This window comes from Pristiophorus japonicus, chromosome 13, assembly GCF_044704955.1.
Source record: "Pristiophorus japonicus isolate sPriJap1 chromosome 13, sPriJap1.hap1, whole genome shotgun sequence".
NCBI lineage: Eukaryota > Metazoa > Chordata > Chondrichthyes > Pristiophoridae > Pristiophorus > Pristiophorus japonicus.
The window spans coordinates 154,775,769-154,791,504 of record NC_091989.1 but is presented as its reverse complement, the minus strand read 5'-3'; the positions used below and the strand labels follow the sequence as shown (position 1 = coordinate 154,791,504).

General features: G+C 44.2%; 1 protein-coding gene across 2 annotated transcripts in view; it reads right to left on the bottom strand.

Moving 5' to 3' along the window:
• cdh31 (cadherin 31) overlaps positions 1-15,736 on the bottom strand; it is a 232,429-nt gene that overhangs the window by 168,712 nt on the left and 47,981 nt on the right. For both annotated transcript variants that reach the window (XM_070898170.1, XM_070898171.1), the window contains 2 exons: positions 9,305-9,619; positions 6,528-6,572 (listed from right to left, as the gene is read on the bottom strand). In XM_070898170.1, coding sequence (XP_070754271.1) covers positions 6,528-6,548 — 21 coding nt within the window. In that variant the 5' untranslated portion in view covers positions 6,549-6,572; positions 9,305-9,619. The remainder of the gene's footprint in view (positions 1-6,527; positions 6,573-9,304; positions 9,620-15,736) is intronic.

The following is a 15,736-nucleotide window of genomic DNA, read 5'->3' as shown; positions in this document are numbered from 1 at the left end:
TCTTTGTCCCTTTCTGTAACTGCTTTAAACCTAATTATATTATGATCACTATTGTCCAGATGTTCTTCCACTGCAACACACTCCCCTTGCCTTACTTCATTCCTCAGAACTAAATCCAGCACTGCTTCCTTCCTCATTGGGCTAGTAATATAGTGATTGAAGAGGTTCACCCATACACATTTTAGGAATTCTTCACCCTCCTTGCCCTTTACTCTGTTTTTCCCCCAGTTTATATCAGGGTAATTGATGTCTCCTACTTTTACTGCTCTATTACTTTTACATTTCTCTGAAATTTGCCTACAGATTTGCTTCTCTATCCCCTTCTCACTATTGGGGGGTCCATAGTAAACACCCAGCAATGTAACAGCTCCTTTTCTGTTCCTTAACTCTAACCAAAGAGATTCACCAACCCTTTAGTATATTGTCCTTCTGTAGAACTGTAATATTATCCCTGATCAATACTGCCACCCCGCCATCCCTCATTCCTGTCTTTTTTCCTTCTCTATCCCTGCTGAATACATTGTAGGAATGTTTAGTTCCCACTCTTGCTCATATTTAAACCAGGGGCCTGAAATTCACCATCCCCGAAGGGACGACTACCGCGGAGTTTGGGCGGTCGATCGAAAAAATCGATCGGCCGCCGCGGACGGGTACTTTTCCCTCCCCGAGCCATATTCAGCTCAGGGAGGATTTCAGCAGTGTTCACTTTCGCTGGAAACGGCGTGGTAAAGCCGCTGTAAAGGAAGGTTTCCAGCGGTGAGTGTTGTGTTCATACTCTATTTATTTGTTACATCTCACAGGACGGGCATTACGACCCTGCGGTAGCTATTCACAGTTGCTGTATTCATTCTCGTTCATGCTGGTTTGGGACACCATTTTGGGTTGTATAAAAGCACAATTAAGTTAAGTTACATTACTCCTGGCTCAGTTTGTCAGTTATTTACGCGTACACAACATAATTTGGCGATGAGGATGACTCAAATTAACCTTCCTACCACCCCCCCCCACCTTTCCTCTCCACACCTGAGGACCCTTCAATTCCATGGCCAAGATAGATAAAAAGGTTTTCTACATACATCACGGCAAGTGGGGTTAGATAGCGACAATGTAACACTAGCTCGCCACCATGCAATACTTATCCACTGCCTCGGCATCGAAGGCTAACGCATCTTTAGCCAAATTGAAGACACGGAGTCCTACGACAAAACGGTAAGTGCCCTAGAGAACTTTTTTGGGCCAAAGAAAAGTATTGTGATGGAGAGATACCAATTCCATCAAAGGGGGCAACGGAATGGTGAACTAATCAAACAGTACATCATTTCATTAACTGAACTGGCTGCTACGTGTAACTTTGGAGCACTTACAGAGGAAATGATCAGGGATCAAATTATTGAGAAAACAGCAATCCCCCGCATTTGGGAATGCTTGCGATAGGAGAATGACAAATTGTCATTGGACAAAGCCATTAATTTGGCTATCCAAATCGAATCAGCGCTTTCCGATTCAAAAGCGATCAGATCCCCTGCTCCCCCTGTGCAGCAGACTGCAATTACAGCCCATGTGCGAGGCGTTTGTCCAAAGCGGAAATTACAGCAGAGACCCAGGGCTAGTAATAAGCCACCCACTACGGATCGTGGGCTTAACTTCCACTGCTTTAACTGTGGGGACAAATCACACTCAGCAAAGAGTTCTAACTGCCCTGCACGTGGGAAGAAATGCTTTGCATGTGGTAAAATGAACCATTTTGCTAGTGTCCGTCGCTCATTGCAGCATATTTGACATGTGGACAACCCTGATAGTGATAAACCCAGTATGGTTTACACCGTTAGTGACATTTCGCACATCGGTTTGGGCAAATTCAAGGACTGTGAGGTAAACATTGATGGCACTCCCATCTGCCTCCTCATTGACCTTGGAACCAAAGTCTCCATTGAGCGAGGCTGTGTACAAAACCCACTTCACACACTGTCAACTGCAGCCTGCAACTTCCACTCTACATGCGTACTCTGACTACAAAATTGAGGCTCTTGGGGTCATACCTGTCCCGATATACTGCAAGGATATAACATTGGATAACTTTTTCTTTCGCAAAGGGACAAAGCCTCATGGGTGTTGACCTTTTTGACAAGCTTGGGTTCAAAGTTTATGACCCAACGGGCACACGGTGTGTACATGGTGGACTTCGACAAGCAGTATCCCTCAATCTTCACAGGGTTTGGAGTGACAACAAAATTCTGCCATCGTCCCCGCATTGGGGGTAATATATTAGCATGGATAGAGGATTGGCTAACTAACAGAAAACAGAGAGTTCATTATCAGGTTGGCAATCAGTAACTAGTGGGATGCCGCAGGGATCAGTGCTGGGACCCCAACTATTTACAATTTATATTAACGACTTGGAAGAAGGGATTGAGTGTAACGTAGCCAAGTTTGCTGATGATACAAAGATGGGAGGAAAAGCAATGTGTGAGGAGGACACAAAAAATCTGCAAAAGGACATAGACAGGCTAAGTGAGTGGGCAAAAACTTGGCAGATGGAGTATAATGTTGGAAAGTGTGAGGTCATGCACTTTGGCAGAAAAAAAATCAAAGAGCAAGTTATGGAGAAAAATTGCAAAGTGCTGCAGTACAGCGGGACCTGGGGGTACTTGTGCATGAAACACAAAAGAATAGTATGCAGGTACAGCAAGTGATCAGGAAGGCCAATGGAATCTTGGCCTATATTTCAAAGGGGATGGAGTATAAAAGCAGGGAAGTCTTGCTACAGTTATACAGGGTATTGGTGAGGCCACACCTGGAATACAGCATGCAGTTTTGGTTTCCATATTTATGAAAGGATCTACTTGCTTTGGAGGCAGTTCAGAGAAGTTCACTAGGTTGATTCCGGAGTTGAGGAGGTTGACTTATGAGAAAAGGTTGAGTAGGTTGGGCCTCTACTCATTGGGGTTCAGAAGAATGAGAGGTGATCTTATGAAATGTATAAGATTATGAGGGGGCTTGACAAGGTGGATGCAGAGAGGATGTTTCCACTGATAGGGGAGACTAGAACCAAAGGGCATAATCTTAGAATAGGGGCCACCCATTTAATGAGATGAGGAGGAATTTCTTCTCTCAGAGGGTTGTAAATCTGTGGAATTCGCTGCCTCAGAGAGCTGTGGAAGCCGGGATGTTGAATAAATTTAAGACAGAGATAGACAGCTTCTTAACCGATAAGGGATTAAGGGGTTATGGGGAGCGGGCAGGGAAGTGGACCTCAGTCCATGATCGTATTAAATTATAGTGCAGGCTCGAGGGGCTATATGGCCTACTCCTATTTCTTATGTTTTATGACCCTTCCGTCAAATCGGCTACGCAGCAACTTCACTGTCTCCCATTCGCGGTTCACGACCAAGTATACGCAGAATTAATGCGACTCGAATCTCAGGAGATCACCGTTGCCCCAGACCTAGGAGGCGATGACCCATCGCCACCCTGGAAGGGTCGGGTGCAGACTGGCCAACACCCTTCCTGGGAGGGTGCGTCCTCACATATATGGAGGTGCCTGACACCTCCCCTACAATCTCCCTCCATGCATTATGTACTGGCAGTCTGCCAGGTCTCCCCACGTCAGGAAACAGTATTATTCTTCTGTCCTCCACACCGTCCATCTGTGTCTCCAGCTCCATATCAGAGAACCTGTTGGCTCTCCTTGCACCTCTTACACCAGCCATCCTTCCAACCTCCTTCCCCCCTCAGGGCCTTGCTCCAAGCCCTGGTCTTTAAAAAGGCCAGGGAGCAGCTGGCTCATTAGAAACCCTTACCTGCATGCTGAATTTCTCAGTGGTGTTAATGCTCAAATTAAGACAGCCACACTGCTGAAAAATCCACTTTGGAAGGGTTCATTAGCGCTGGAACCCATTTGTTCACTTTTGGAGCTGAATATGGGGTGGCCCAGCCATGAAAAAGTTTCAGCACTAATGGCCACAAAAAGATGGGGGGAGAACCAGCTTCCTAGCGGTACTGAATTTCGGGCCCCAGTTCTCTGTTATAGCCACTATATCATAACCCGATGTGGCAATTTGCGTCTGTACTTCATCAACCTTATTTGTAACATTCCCCGCATTAACACACATGCATTCCAATATCATGCTAGTCGGCTTTGCTTTTTTCCTCCATCTGATTCCTGCTCTTTCTGCACTATTCTTTGTTCTGTTGCTGTTTGTCCTTCCTAGTTTTCTATGCACCTTGCCCCTCCTCACTGCTGCTACATCCTGGTGGTCCCACCTGCCAAATTAGTTTAAACTGTCCCCCACAACATTAGTTAACCTCCCCGCAAGAACATTGGTCCCAGCCCTGTTCAGGTGCAACCCGTCCGGATTGTGCAGGTCCCTCCTGGCCGAGCTGGTCCCAATGCCCCAGGAATCCGATGCCCTCCCTTCAATACCACTTCCCTAGTCACACATTCACCTGCACTATCTTTGCACTGCTCCACACTCTGTGCTGACTATGATATCACTTTTTGAGTTTCTCTCTCACAGTTTGTCTGGTATCTGCTGCTCTGGCTCTCCCGATAGGCTCTGCTGGTCTCCCTTTTAGTGTCCATTAGCATGGCCCCAAATTATTTCAATGTGTGGCATAATGTTTCAGAGCAACTCATTCCCTTCAGCATGCTGGCTCCCTCTGTTGAGACCATTAACTGGAAGCTATATGAAGGGTTATTTATGGTTTACTTGAAGCATAATATCTCAGGCTCTGTGACTGAAAAACAAATCCACCACAAGAATGCACTTGTGTGAATAATTATGTGAGTTCTCAATAATCCTCATAGCACCAAACAGGAACTTTATTTTTCCTTCCTCCTTTTGCTGCCAGCTTTCCTCCTCTCCTGAAGACGCTGAGTCCTTGCTGAGGTATGGTCCCAAAGGTGTTGGTCACTCTCCAGTATTTTGCCTAAATGGTCATTATTCATGCATGAGTATTGGCAGGCTATTTTATCATAATAGTGATGATGGTGGTCGTTAGGGTTGTGTGTGTGTGGGGGTGGGGTGGGATGGTGGGGCAGCGAGATAGTTAAGCCTGGCTCTATCCACACCCAGTATTCACACACATGCACTTTGCAGTGGGGTTACTGGTTAGAAGCAGGAACCTGAGCTGATTCCACCCCCGCCCGCAACTCAGATGCACTGAAATGAACTGTAGTGTCTCTGCTACCACCGAGCTGAGATCTGCTATCTCTAACCAACTAACTGCCTTAACCAGCTGCACAATTGGGGAAGTAGCTACTCATTTTCCGAAGGAAGTAGCATTTGGTTACTTGCCAAGCTGCTGTGTTGAAGTAAGAGGTGCATTTCCAGGGCTGGTGATTTAGAACAATAAACAACTAAGAGTGAAGTACAAGTTAAAAATTCAACCGAGTAACTCTAATGGCATCACAGTGAAACTTGAGCAACTTATTAACATTACCAGGACAGCAACATTGAGGCAATATTGCAGACTCACTGTCAAACATTTGGCATTCTTTAGAAAATAGGTTAACTTCATGTGAATGTGCTGATTGAAGCAGAGGCCAAGTGAGAGGGTAATAAAGATGATGCTGATGTATGCCAGGGGTGTCTTAACTGCAGCCCCTGAGCCCTGGCAATCCAGTGCTTGAAGCTCAAGCAACTCAGCTCTATTTGCGCATATATTTGTTGGTCAATAGTTTGTTCAGTTTGAATTTTATTGGCCTATAGGTTTAGAAAGGGATAAATGAAAAAGACTTGCATTTATATAGTGCCTTTCACAACCTCAGGACTCCCCAAAGCACTTTACAGCCAATGAAGTACTTTTGAAGTGTAGTCACTGTTGTAATGTAGGAAACACGGCAGCCAATTTGCACACAGTAAGCTCCCACAAATAGCAATGTGCTAACAACCAGGTAATCTGTTTTTAGTGATGTTGATTGAGGGATAAATATTGGTCAGGACACCAATTCTCCTGCTCTTCATTGAAATAATGCCATGGGATCTTTTACGTCCACCTATGAGGGTAGACGGGGCCTTGGTTTAACGTCTCATCCAAAAGACGACACCTCCAACAGTGCACGTAACATTTCCTATATTACAACAGTGACAACACTTTTTTAAAAAGTACTTCATTGGCTGTAAAGTGCTGTGGGACCTCCTGAGGTCATAAAGGCGCTACATAAATGCAAATCTTTTTTTGCAGCACTCCCTCAGTTACTGCACTGGAATGTCAGTTTAGACTTTTGTGCTCAAGTCTCTGGAATGGAACTTGAACCCACAACCTTCTGACTCAGAGGCGAGACTGCCACCATGCATAATTCAGAACACCAAAATTTGTTAGTTGCAGCAATGTGAGATATTTGCAAATTAATGGGAACATGTACTTAAGCATCTGCTCACAGAGGGAAGAGGAAGAAGCAGAAGAGGAGGAAGTATTAATAAGGATATCATCCAGACAGCCCCTTTCTGGCCGGGATATCCAGGATGGAGTCATCCACCTGCGATACCAGTGACCACAACCCCAACATTAGTCCCACACCTTACCTTCCCTCTGATACTGACCATCACAGCTTCCTCTTGGCCACGATGCTGAAATAAAAGCCACCACAAAGCAAACTTTACAATCCAACTTTATACATCTAGCCATCCAATATGACATCAAGAAATCAACTCATCACCTTTATGCATTCTCTTAGTGACTGTCTTGTGTGTGCCTTTGCCTATCCTACTGATGTCATGCAGTGCTATCCCAGTGGCTGCAGCATGGCTTGTGGAAAGCTGCTGACTTTCAGTGGGGGACACTGCAAATGGCCTTGCAGGTCGACCTTGAGGAGCTGGTGGCTGGGAGTGTCAAATGAAGTCATTGTCGTCTTCTTCTTTCTTCTATCCTCTTCTTCTTCATTATCCTCTCCTTATTTTTGATCAACCCCTGGCTGGTCAGGCTGCATTTCTTGGGTGTGCAAAATGAGGAAGGCACAAGGGTGGAGTTATGGTGAGGAGAAGGTGGGAAAGCAAGAGGTGAATGCTTACACCATGTCATCATCATCATCATAGGCAGTCCCTCGAAATCGAGGAAAACTTGCTTCCACGCTGAGTTCTCAGCTGGTTGTAAAGTCCAATATGGGAATTACAGTCTCTGTAACAGGTGGGACAGACAGTAGTTGAAGGAAAGGGTGGGTGGGGAGCCTGGTTTGCCAAAAGTTCCTTCCGCTGTTTGCGCTATTTTCTGCATGCTCTTGGTGATGAGCCTCGAGGTGCTCAGAGCCCTCCCGGAACACGATGTGCAGCTTGTACATCAGAAGAGATTGTGGGATGAGGGGCAAGTGCAATGTGAGAAGGAAAATAATGTTATGAAGATACCAGCATCTTGTGTTCTTTCAACCCAACCATTGGCCAAAGGCTCAGTCATGCCCCTGCCAAGAATGACTACCACCGTCTCCTTCAAAGGTGGTGAGGTGAAGCTAGGAATGTGAGGTGTACCTCGTGTTTGGTACAGATTGTTGGTAGGTGAATGATTGGTGGTGGGGGGGGGAGGGAGTCGTGCATTGAGCAGTGTGTGAAGCTAGTGGTTCAGTTGGTAGGAGAGGGCTTTTGACGATGCAGTCACTGACCTTGACCATTCATCTGAGGTCATGAAGCTTCTTAGGGCACTGGAGCCAGATGATGGGTGTGACACTGCTGGCAGTGATGGCCTCGGTGATATAGTCCCACATCCTTCTTTCTGGAGGGCCTCCTGGCCCTTGTGGGTAGAGGACTTGTTTTGTAGAATTGACCCCCTGCACAAAGCTGGAGTGCTGCGTGTGAGACCCTGGGTGCCTGTTCCCTGGTTTACTGACCCATTTACGTTAGTGCTGAAGCACTTTTCCCATTTTGAGGTTCGGAAGGGAATTCAGCTTTTATTGCTGAAGACTCCCATTTAGGACTTTTTAAAATATTAATTATTTTTTAAAGGCAGTAAGGGCTGAAAACTGTATTTTTTCACTTCATTTTAATTTTTATTAGTTCTGAACACATTGCCCTTTTAATTCAAAGCCCTTTTAATTACCCACAATGCCTAGGGAATTATATTGCCTTGCTCCCAGAAGCTGCAAGAAGCTGGAATGCCGCTTTAGGACGGGAACTTTGACTCCCAGGCCTGTACTAACGCCACCAGGAGGATGTTACGCAGTAAGTTAGCGCTGGACTAAAATTTTTTAGCCCCCAGTGTGAATGTTCTCCAGTAACGCCATTTTTAGCGGTCGCTAACCCGAGTTGCCAGTGCGAGGCAGCCACGTATTTTCCCCACATGTTCTTGTGTGAGCCTTGGCACTGAATGTTATAAGATATTCAACCATGGGGGACTGTCACAGCAGCTTTCCTCATCCTAAGTGTAGAAATACAAGTCCCAATTTTAACCTGGGTCGAGAGGGGAGCGTGGGCGGGAGGGGAATGAGTGCAGCAGGAGGTAACCACAAGGGACCCAAGCAAACGACCCCCAGCAGTCAGATAAGTGGCTTCAGGAGGACCTCAGTTGAATTTATTTTGTTCTGTTTCTCGCTCAGCAGCCAGCCAGATTGAGATGCTGGCTGACTGTCGGCCAGGAAATCCTGCTGTACAAGGCCGCAGCTGGGGGCCTGAGAGGGGGCTGGGGGAGGAGATTGCAGGGTGGGGGATTGTGGAATGGGGGAGGGGAGGTCACAGGGAGAGCAATCACAGGGAGCAAGACATCGGATTGCGGAGGGGGTGGAGGGTGAGGGGGGGTCTGGTGGAGAGGGCAGAAGGATCAGCTGATCACGGGGAGGGAGGCTGATCATGACAGGTTAGCTTAGGGGAATGGGAGGAAGCACTTCTGCTGCTTTTGGGCCACGAGCAGCGTTGGAAAAGCAATTACCTGCTGGATCCAGCAGTTCTTGCCTCTCTTTAGCTGCCAGGTTTCCAGGGGCCATTAAATCCACATGGCTACTAAAATCTGAGGCACGGAGCCTTATTTAAATATTATAATTACTGACCCGCCTCTCGAGAGTAGATTGGCCAACTGACTCCCAATCCGTCCTGGTTAAACTGGAAATAGGCGCATTCATAGCTGGTTGGGCCGGGTTCCCCCTCTGCCCATCCTGGGGGGGGGGGGGGGGGCGAGGGTGTAGAAATAATCTAAAATAAACAGTGTACATTAAAATCCAATTATTGGCGGAACAGGCTCAAGGAGCTGAATGGCCTACTCCTGCTCATGTTCCTATGGGGTAATATTGCAAAGATTCCACTCTCTATAGCCTCGTTATACAGGAGCGCAGATCATAGAATCTGTACAACAGTGTTATAGCCAATCTCCATTCCGCACTCACTTCTACTGAGGCTGAATACCAGGGGGTCAATTTTCATCAGTCCACTGCCTGCTGCCGCTGACTGCCACCCAGTCCTGCCGACATTCCTCGTGAAGATCTGCCCAGTGTTACTTTCGAGGTGGCCTGGAGCAGGCGGGAGGGGAGAGCCATCGGGAACCGCCCGCTTACGTCAGCGGATGGCCGAGTGGCGCAGCTGAGCTCCCGTCCCCCGAGTTCCCAGATTCCTTCGGGTGGGACTCGGCGGGACTTGACGACAGAACAGGGGTGGACCGTTGGCTGGAGGCTGGTCTGTCCCCGACGATGAGTAGGAAAAACCTGAAAAAGAAGTAAGTTAACATTTTAATTTTTTTTTTCAACAGCGACTTACCTGCATGGTGTCCCCTGAAGGTCTTTGGATACTTTTTGTATTTTTTGCTGTTCTTTTTTTTTCCAGATCTTCGACCCTCTGTGGGCCCGACTCTGTCCTCGGCGGCACTTGGGCAGCAAGCGCCTCTGCCGCTGAGAATGAGACCTCCCACCTGCTGCCGCCCAGATTGGCGGCTTACGTCATCCATTTGCCGCCCGCCGACCTGCGAGGGACCTCGGCCATGAATATCCCGCACAAAGTGCCGTCCGATACCTCGACAGCCATCGGCGGCACTTGGGCTGGTGGAGGCCTTGATGAAAATCAACCCCCAGGAGTATACCTCAAAAAAATGACCTCTTCACTGCATTGTGCTGGAAGAGACAAAATGTTACTAATAGACCAGTTATACTTCAAATCATGTTAATGCAAAGGCAATTCCAGCCGAGTGCCAACACAGACTATATCAAATTATCCAAACCTACTCTAGTGAAACACAATGAGGTTACCTCTAGTAGATAGGCTCACATCACATTGACCTCACACCCACTGCAGGAAAACTGCAGCCCAATGTGATGTTGAGTTAAAAAAGTTTGCAGTCCAAATACAAGTGAAGAAGATGTTACATAAAAATCTTACATAGACGGACAGCCCACAATGTTGTGATAAACATCATTCAATATCATAAATTTAATCGGAATCCCATAAAAAAATTTGTAAAGCTCAGATTATGATTCCCTGTTTTGAATTAACTCTAACAAGAACATTGTTGGGTAGGAATGCCATAAAATAAAAATCCAATCAGGAATCAATACATATTGTGATGATGCCAACTTGCCCAGTATTATATGGCTAGTATTGTAGATGTTGGCAGACAATACAACTTGATCTGATTGTTCCCATCTGACTAATTCATTATCGTAATTCATTCATTCTTTCTTATCTTTCCTTCCTTTTTAAACAGGACGGGCCCTACTGAATGTTACACAAGACACAGTGCATTCCAGCAAGTTATTTGAGCATGCAGAACAAGCATCACAGCCAAGCTGGAACCTCTCACCGTCCAATGTTCACAAGTTCACTTTCCAGCAGCTCTGATTGTTCCCCTCCCTACCCCACGGCCATTGAGACCTATTGAAATGTCCTATTTTGCTCCATTGGGTGACATCAACCAAATCAGCATATACCAGAAATCAAATCCAGGCTTCTATTTTTTTAAAGCTTTCTCTCCTCCTCTCCTGAAGGTTCTGTCTTATGTTTGGATACAATTTCATGAGCACCAGCAACCTTCCAGCACCATGTCAACTTTGCCATTTTTCACATGTAATCCTAGACAGAGAGTGTTGGAGACTATTTGACTTATGAATGCTGCAACATTAAATATAAACATTCTTGATGTTGTCCCAGTGATGGTCTCCTGCAGTCAGCAGCAGGCTAACTCATTTCTCATTGCATTTGTATGAATTAGCTATTTATTCTGGGGGTGGGGGGAGGTGAACGAAGGTTGAGGTGAGTCCAGTTTCTCCTCTTTTCGATTCACCCATGGGCCCAATGTCCTGTGACCAATTTCATTTTATATAAATCAATGTGAGTGACCTACATTCTTTTCCTATCTTCTTGATCCTGCAGATTCCATTGATACATTTGAAATCTCCCTCAGGACATTTTTATGAATTGTCGGATTTGAAAACATTAAGTTGTAAACAAATCTGTTTTTTTCCCACATCTCCTCAATAAGTCAATTCATCTCAGCATGAAGCAAAGCTTTAACTGTTTGTGTGATAGGCATCACTTGTACACATATCTCCCCTGAGGTTCACTGGTTGTGTAACACTAAAATAGTTCCCTCATTTTTCTCGGTATATGCATATTTGGCCTATCTAACTGCAAAGACTACACACTTTCATGGATTCTAATCTATCTTTAATCTTCTGAGGGGAAATTCTGCAAAAAAAATACTCCTCAATATCCAAGGCAATCAGGAAACTTCCAGAGTATTTCTTCATCCTCTTCACTACTCAACTTTGACAATATTCCAGCCCAAGGCCTGCCCTAGCAGCACAGGAACTATTATGCATATTGACATATTGATCACCTAAGTTTATAGCTGACCCTACACCCCACAGTCCAATGCTCAACCAGATATACTTGTCATGGTCCCAGGTTCAATGCAGTCTGCACTGAGTAAGCTGTTTTCAACCAATGCAACAGTTAGGGTTCTCCAATTGGTATCAGTGCCCCAAGATTGGGAGGTGTAAAATTAGCTAGGATTCCTTCCTGCTTCTGATCACTCTCCAGTGACTGTTGCTGGAAAATATGATTTGGTGGTCAAGTGATGACAGAAACGGGTACTGCTCTGATATACTCTGTGTTCAGGTAACCTTCTAGACACTCACTAACTAGAAGAAAGAGGAGCAGAAATCTCTCTTCACAGCCTATGATTTTGTTGGAATTCCATGCCAGTAACAAACTGACTATCCAGATGGAAATACAAAGCAATTTACTTCTATACCAAAACAGATTTTCATCAATAAATTGAAATATCCAGTTCTAAATTAGTAACCATATTTGAAATTGTTATAATTCACGCTCTGCAGAGTGGCAGTTTAGCAGCAACTGCATGTCTTGTGGGTTCATGTGGGAGTTGTTTATAGGCCCCCAAACAGTAGTTGTAATGTAGGACGCAATATAAATCAGAAAATTAGAGGTGCATGTAACAAGGGTAATACAGTAATCATGGGGGACTTTAATCTACATATAGACTGGGCAAACCAAATATGCAGTCATAGTGTGGAGGACGAATTCATGGAATGTATACAAAATGATTTTCTAGATCAGTATGTTGAGGAATCAACTAGGGAACAGATTATTTTAGATCTAGTATTGTGCAATGAGAAAGGGTGAATTAATAACCTTGTAGTAAAGGGGCCTTTAGGGAAGAGTGCCCATAATATGATTGAATTTTATATTGAGTTTGAAAGTGATTTAGTTAAATCCGAAACTAGGATCTTAAATCTAAGCAAAGCAAACTACGTAGGTATGAGGGGCAAGTGGGCGAAGGTAGATTGGGAAACTACATTAAAAGGTATGATGGGAGACAAGCAATGGCTAGCATTTAAAGAATTAATACATAATTTATAACAAATATATATTCCTTTAAGTCACAAAAACCCTACAGTTAAAGTAGTCCATCCATGGACTAACACGAGAAGTTAAAGATAGAATTAGATCAAAGGAAGAGGCTTATAATGTTGACAAAAAGAGTAGTAAGCCTGAGGATTGGGCGGATTTTAGAATTCAGCAAAGGAGGACCAAGAAATTGATAAAGAAAGGGAAAATAGAATGAGATTAAACTAGTGAGAGACATAAAAACAGATGGTAAAAGCTCCTATAGATATGTAAAAAGGAAAAGATTAGCAAAAGTAAATGTGGGTCCCTTATAGGCTAAGGCAGGAGAAATTATAATGGGGAATAAGGGGAATAAGAGAAATTAAACAAATACTTTGTGTCTGACTTCATGGAAGAAGACACAAAAAATCTCCCGGAAATAGTAGAGAACCAAGGGTCCAGCGAGAATGAGGAACTGAAAGAAATTAATATTAGTAAAAAAATAGTACTGGAGAAATGAATTGGACTGAAAGCCAATAAGTCCCCTGGATCTGGTGGCCTATATCCTAGGGTTTTGAAAGAAATGGCCATAGAGATAGTGGATGCATTGATTGTCATCTTCCAAAATTCCATAGATTCGAGAACGGTTCCCGCAGATTGGAAAGTAGCTAATGTAACCCCGCTATTTAAGAAAGGAGGGAAAGAGAAACCGGAGAACTACAGACCAGTTAGCCTGACATCAGTCATAGAGAAAATGCTAGAATCTATTATTAAGACCGTGGTAACAGGACACTTAGAAAATGATAATAGGATTGGGCAGCGCCAACACGGATTTATGAAAGGGAAATCATTTTGACAAATCTGTTACAGTTTTTTGAGGTTGTAGCTAGTAGAATAGATAAGGGGGAACCAGTGGATGTGGTATATTTGGATTTTCAGAAGGCATTCGATAAGATGCCACACAAGAAGTTACAAAACAAAATAAGGGCTCAAGAGATTGGGGGTAATATACTAGCATGGATTGAGGATTGGTTAACGGACAAAAAACAGAGAGTAGGAATAAACGGGTTATTTTCGTGTTGGCAGACTGTAACTAGTGGGGTGCCGCAAGGATCGCTGCTTGGGTCCCAGTTATTCACAATCTATATCAATGATTTGGATGAGGGAACCAAATGTAATATATCCAAGTTTGCTGATGATACAAAGCTAGGTGGGAATGTAAGTTGTGAGGAAGATGCAAAAAGGCTTCAAGGGGATAATAGACAGGCTAGGTGAATGGGCAAGAACATGGCAAATGGAATATAATGTGGAGAAATGTGAAGTTATCCACTTTGGTTGGAAAAATAGAAAAGCAGAGTATTTTTTAAATGGTGAGAGATTGGGAAATGTTGGTGTTCAGAGGGACCTGGGTGTCCTTGTATACGAATCACTGAAAGTTAACATGCAGGTACAGCAAGCAATTAAGAAAGAAAATGGTATGTTGGCCTTTATTACAAGAGGATTTCAGTACAAGAGTAAAGACATCTTACTGCAATTACATAGGGCCCTGGTGAGACCATACCTGGAGAATTGTGTACAGTTTAGGTCTCCTTACCTAACGAAGGATATACTTGCCATAGAGGGATTTCAACGAAGGTTCACCAGACTGATTCCTAGGATGGAGGGGATTATCCTATGAGGAGAGATTGAGTAGACTAGGCCTATATTCTCTAGAGTTTAGAAGAATGAAAAGTGATCTCATTGAAACACAAAATTCTTACAGGGCTTGACAGGATAGATGCAGGGAGGATGTTTCCTCTGGCTGGGAAGTCTAGAACCAGGGCTCATAGTCTGAGAATAAGGAGTCGGCTATTTAGGACTGAAATGAGAAGAAATTTCTTCACTCAGAGGGTGGCGAATCTTTGGAATACTCTACCCGAGAGCTGCGGATTCTCAGTCGTTGAGTATATTCAGGACAGAGATCGATAGATTTTTGGATATTAAGGGAATCAAGTGATATGGGGACAGTGCAGGAAAGTGGAGTTGAGGTCAAAGATCAGCCATGATCTTATTGAATGGCAGAGCAGGCTCGAGGGGCCAAATGGCCTACTCCTGCTTCTAATTCTTTTATTCTTTTGTTCTTATGCACCAATTTACTGGCCTAGGTTTTCAGAATTCTCAGAGTTCCGGAGTGACCTGCGAGTTGGAAAACCCTACTTCAGTGCACCTGCAAAAGCATTGTGAATAGAACCTTAAGTCGGGAACAAGCTGGAATATTTTTGCACTGTATCAGACCTACATGAATGTGGAGCTGACTACGGTATTCGGAAAAAAGCACAGCAACAGTCAATCATTAAGTAAATAACTTTATGATGGAAATAGTGTGTGATTGACAATAGTTAGTTTCTGTGTTAGGCTCCAGCATTACTAACAACCAATCTGGATAGTCAATTGATGTGGCTACTCAGTACAGGTACCATGTTTTTATTAATGCAGTTGTGGTGTACTGAAATGGGCTGGTGACTCAACAGCTATGTTTATGCTGCAATATTTGCCTCTGATATGTGTGTTCATTGTTCAGTTATGTTATTAATTTTAATTCCATTTTAACCCATAACTCTATTTATTATGCTGCTATGGCTAGGGATACTATATGCCAAAGTATATTTTTAAGGCATGTTCAAAGAAGAAATGCGACTGAGTCAAATCTATTTTTTGCTTCTCAGTTATTGACTGCTCAAAGGATATATGCAATCAGCAATTCCTGCCAATTTTCCAGTTTGCAAATACACTAAAAGCCGTGGCACCGTGATTCCTGACTCAATTGGATTCACAGAAGCATAGGAGCATCAGCTTTCAAAGGGCACATCTACAAGTTTAACAGTGGTGTGAAGCATTTTTAACTTTGCACCCATTGTGTATTATTAAAGTCTGAACTTTGCTCCAGGCACTGAATTCGCATCAAAGTCACACTCACACTATAACTGTAAAGTGAATCTGCT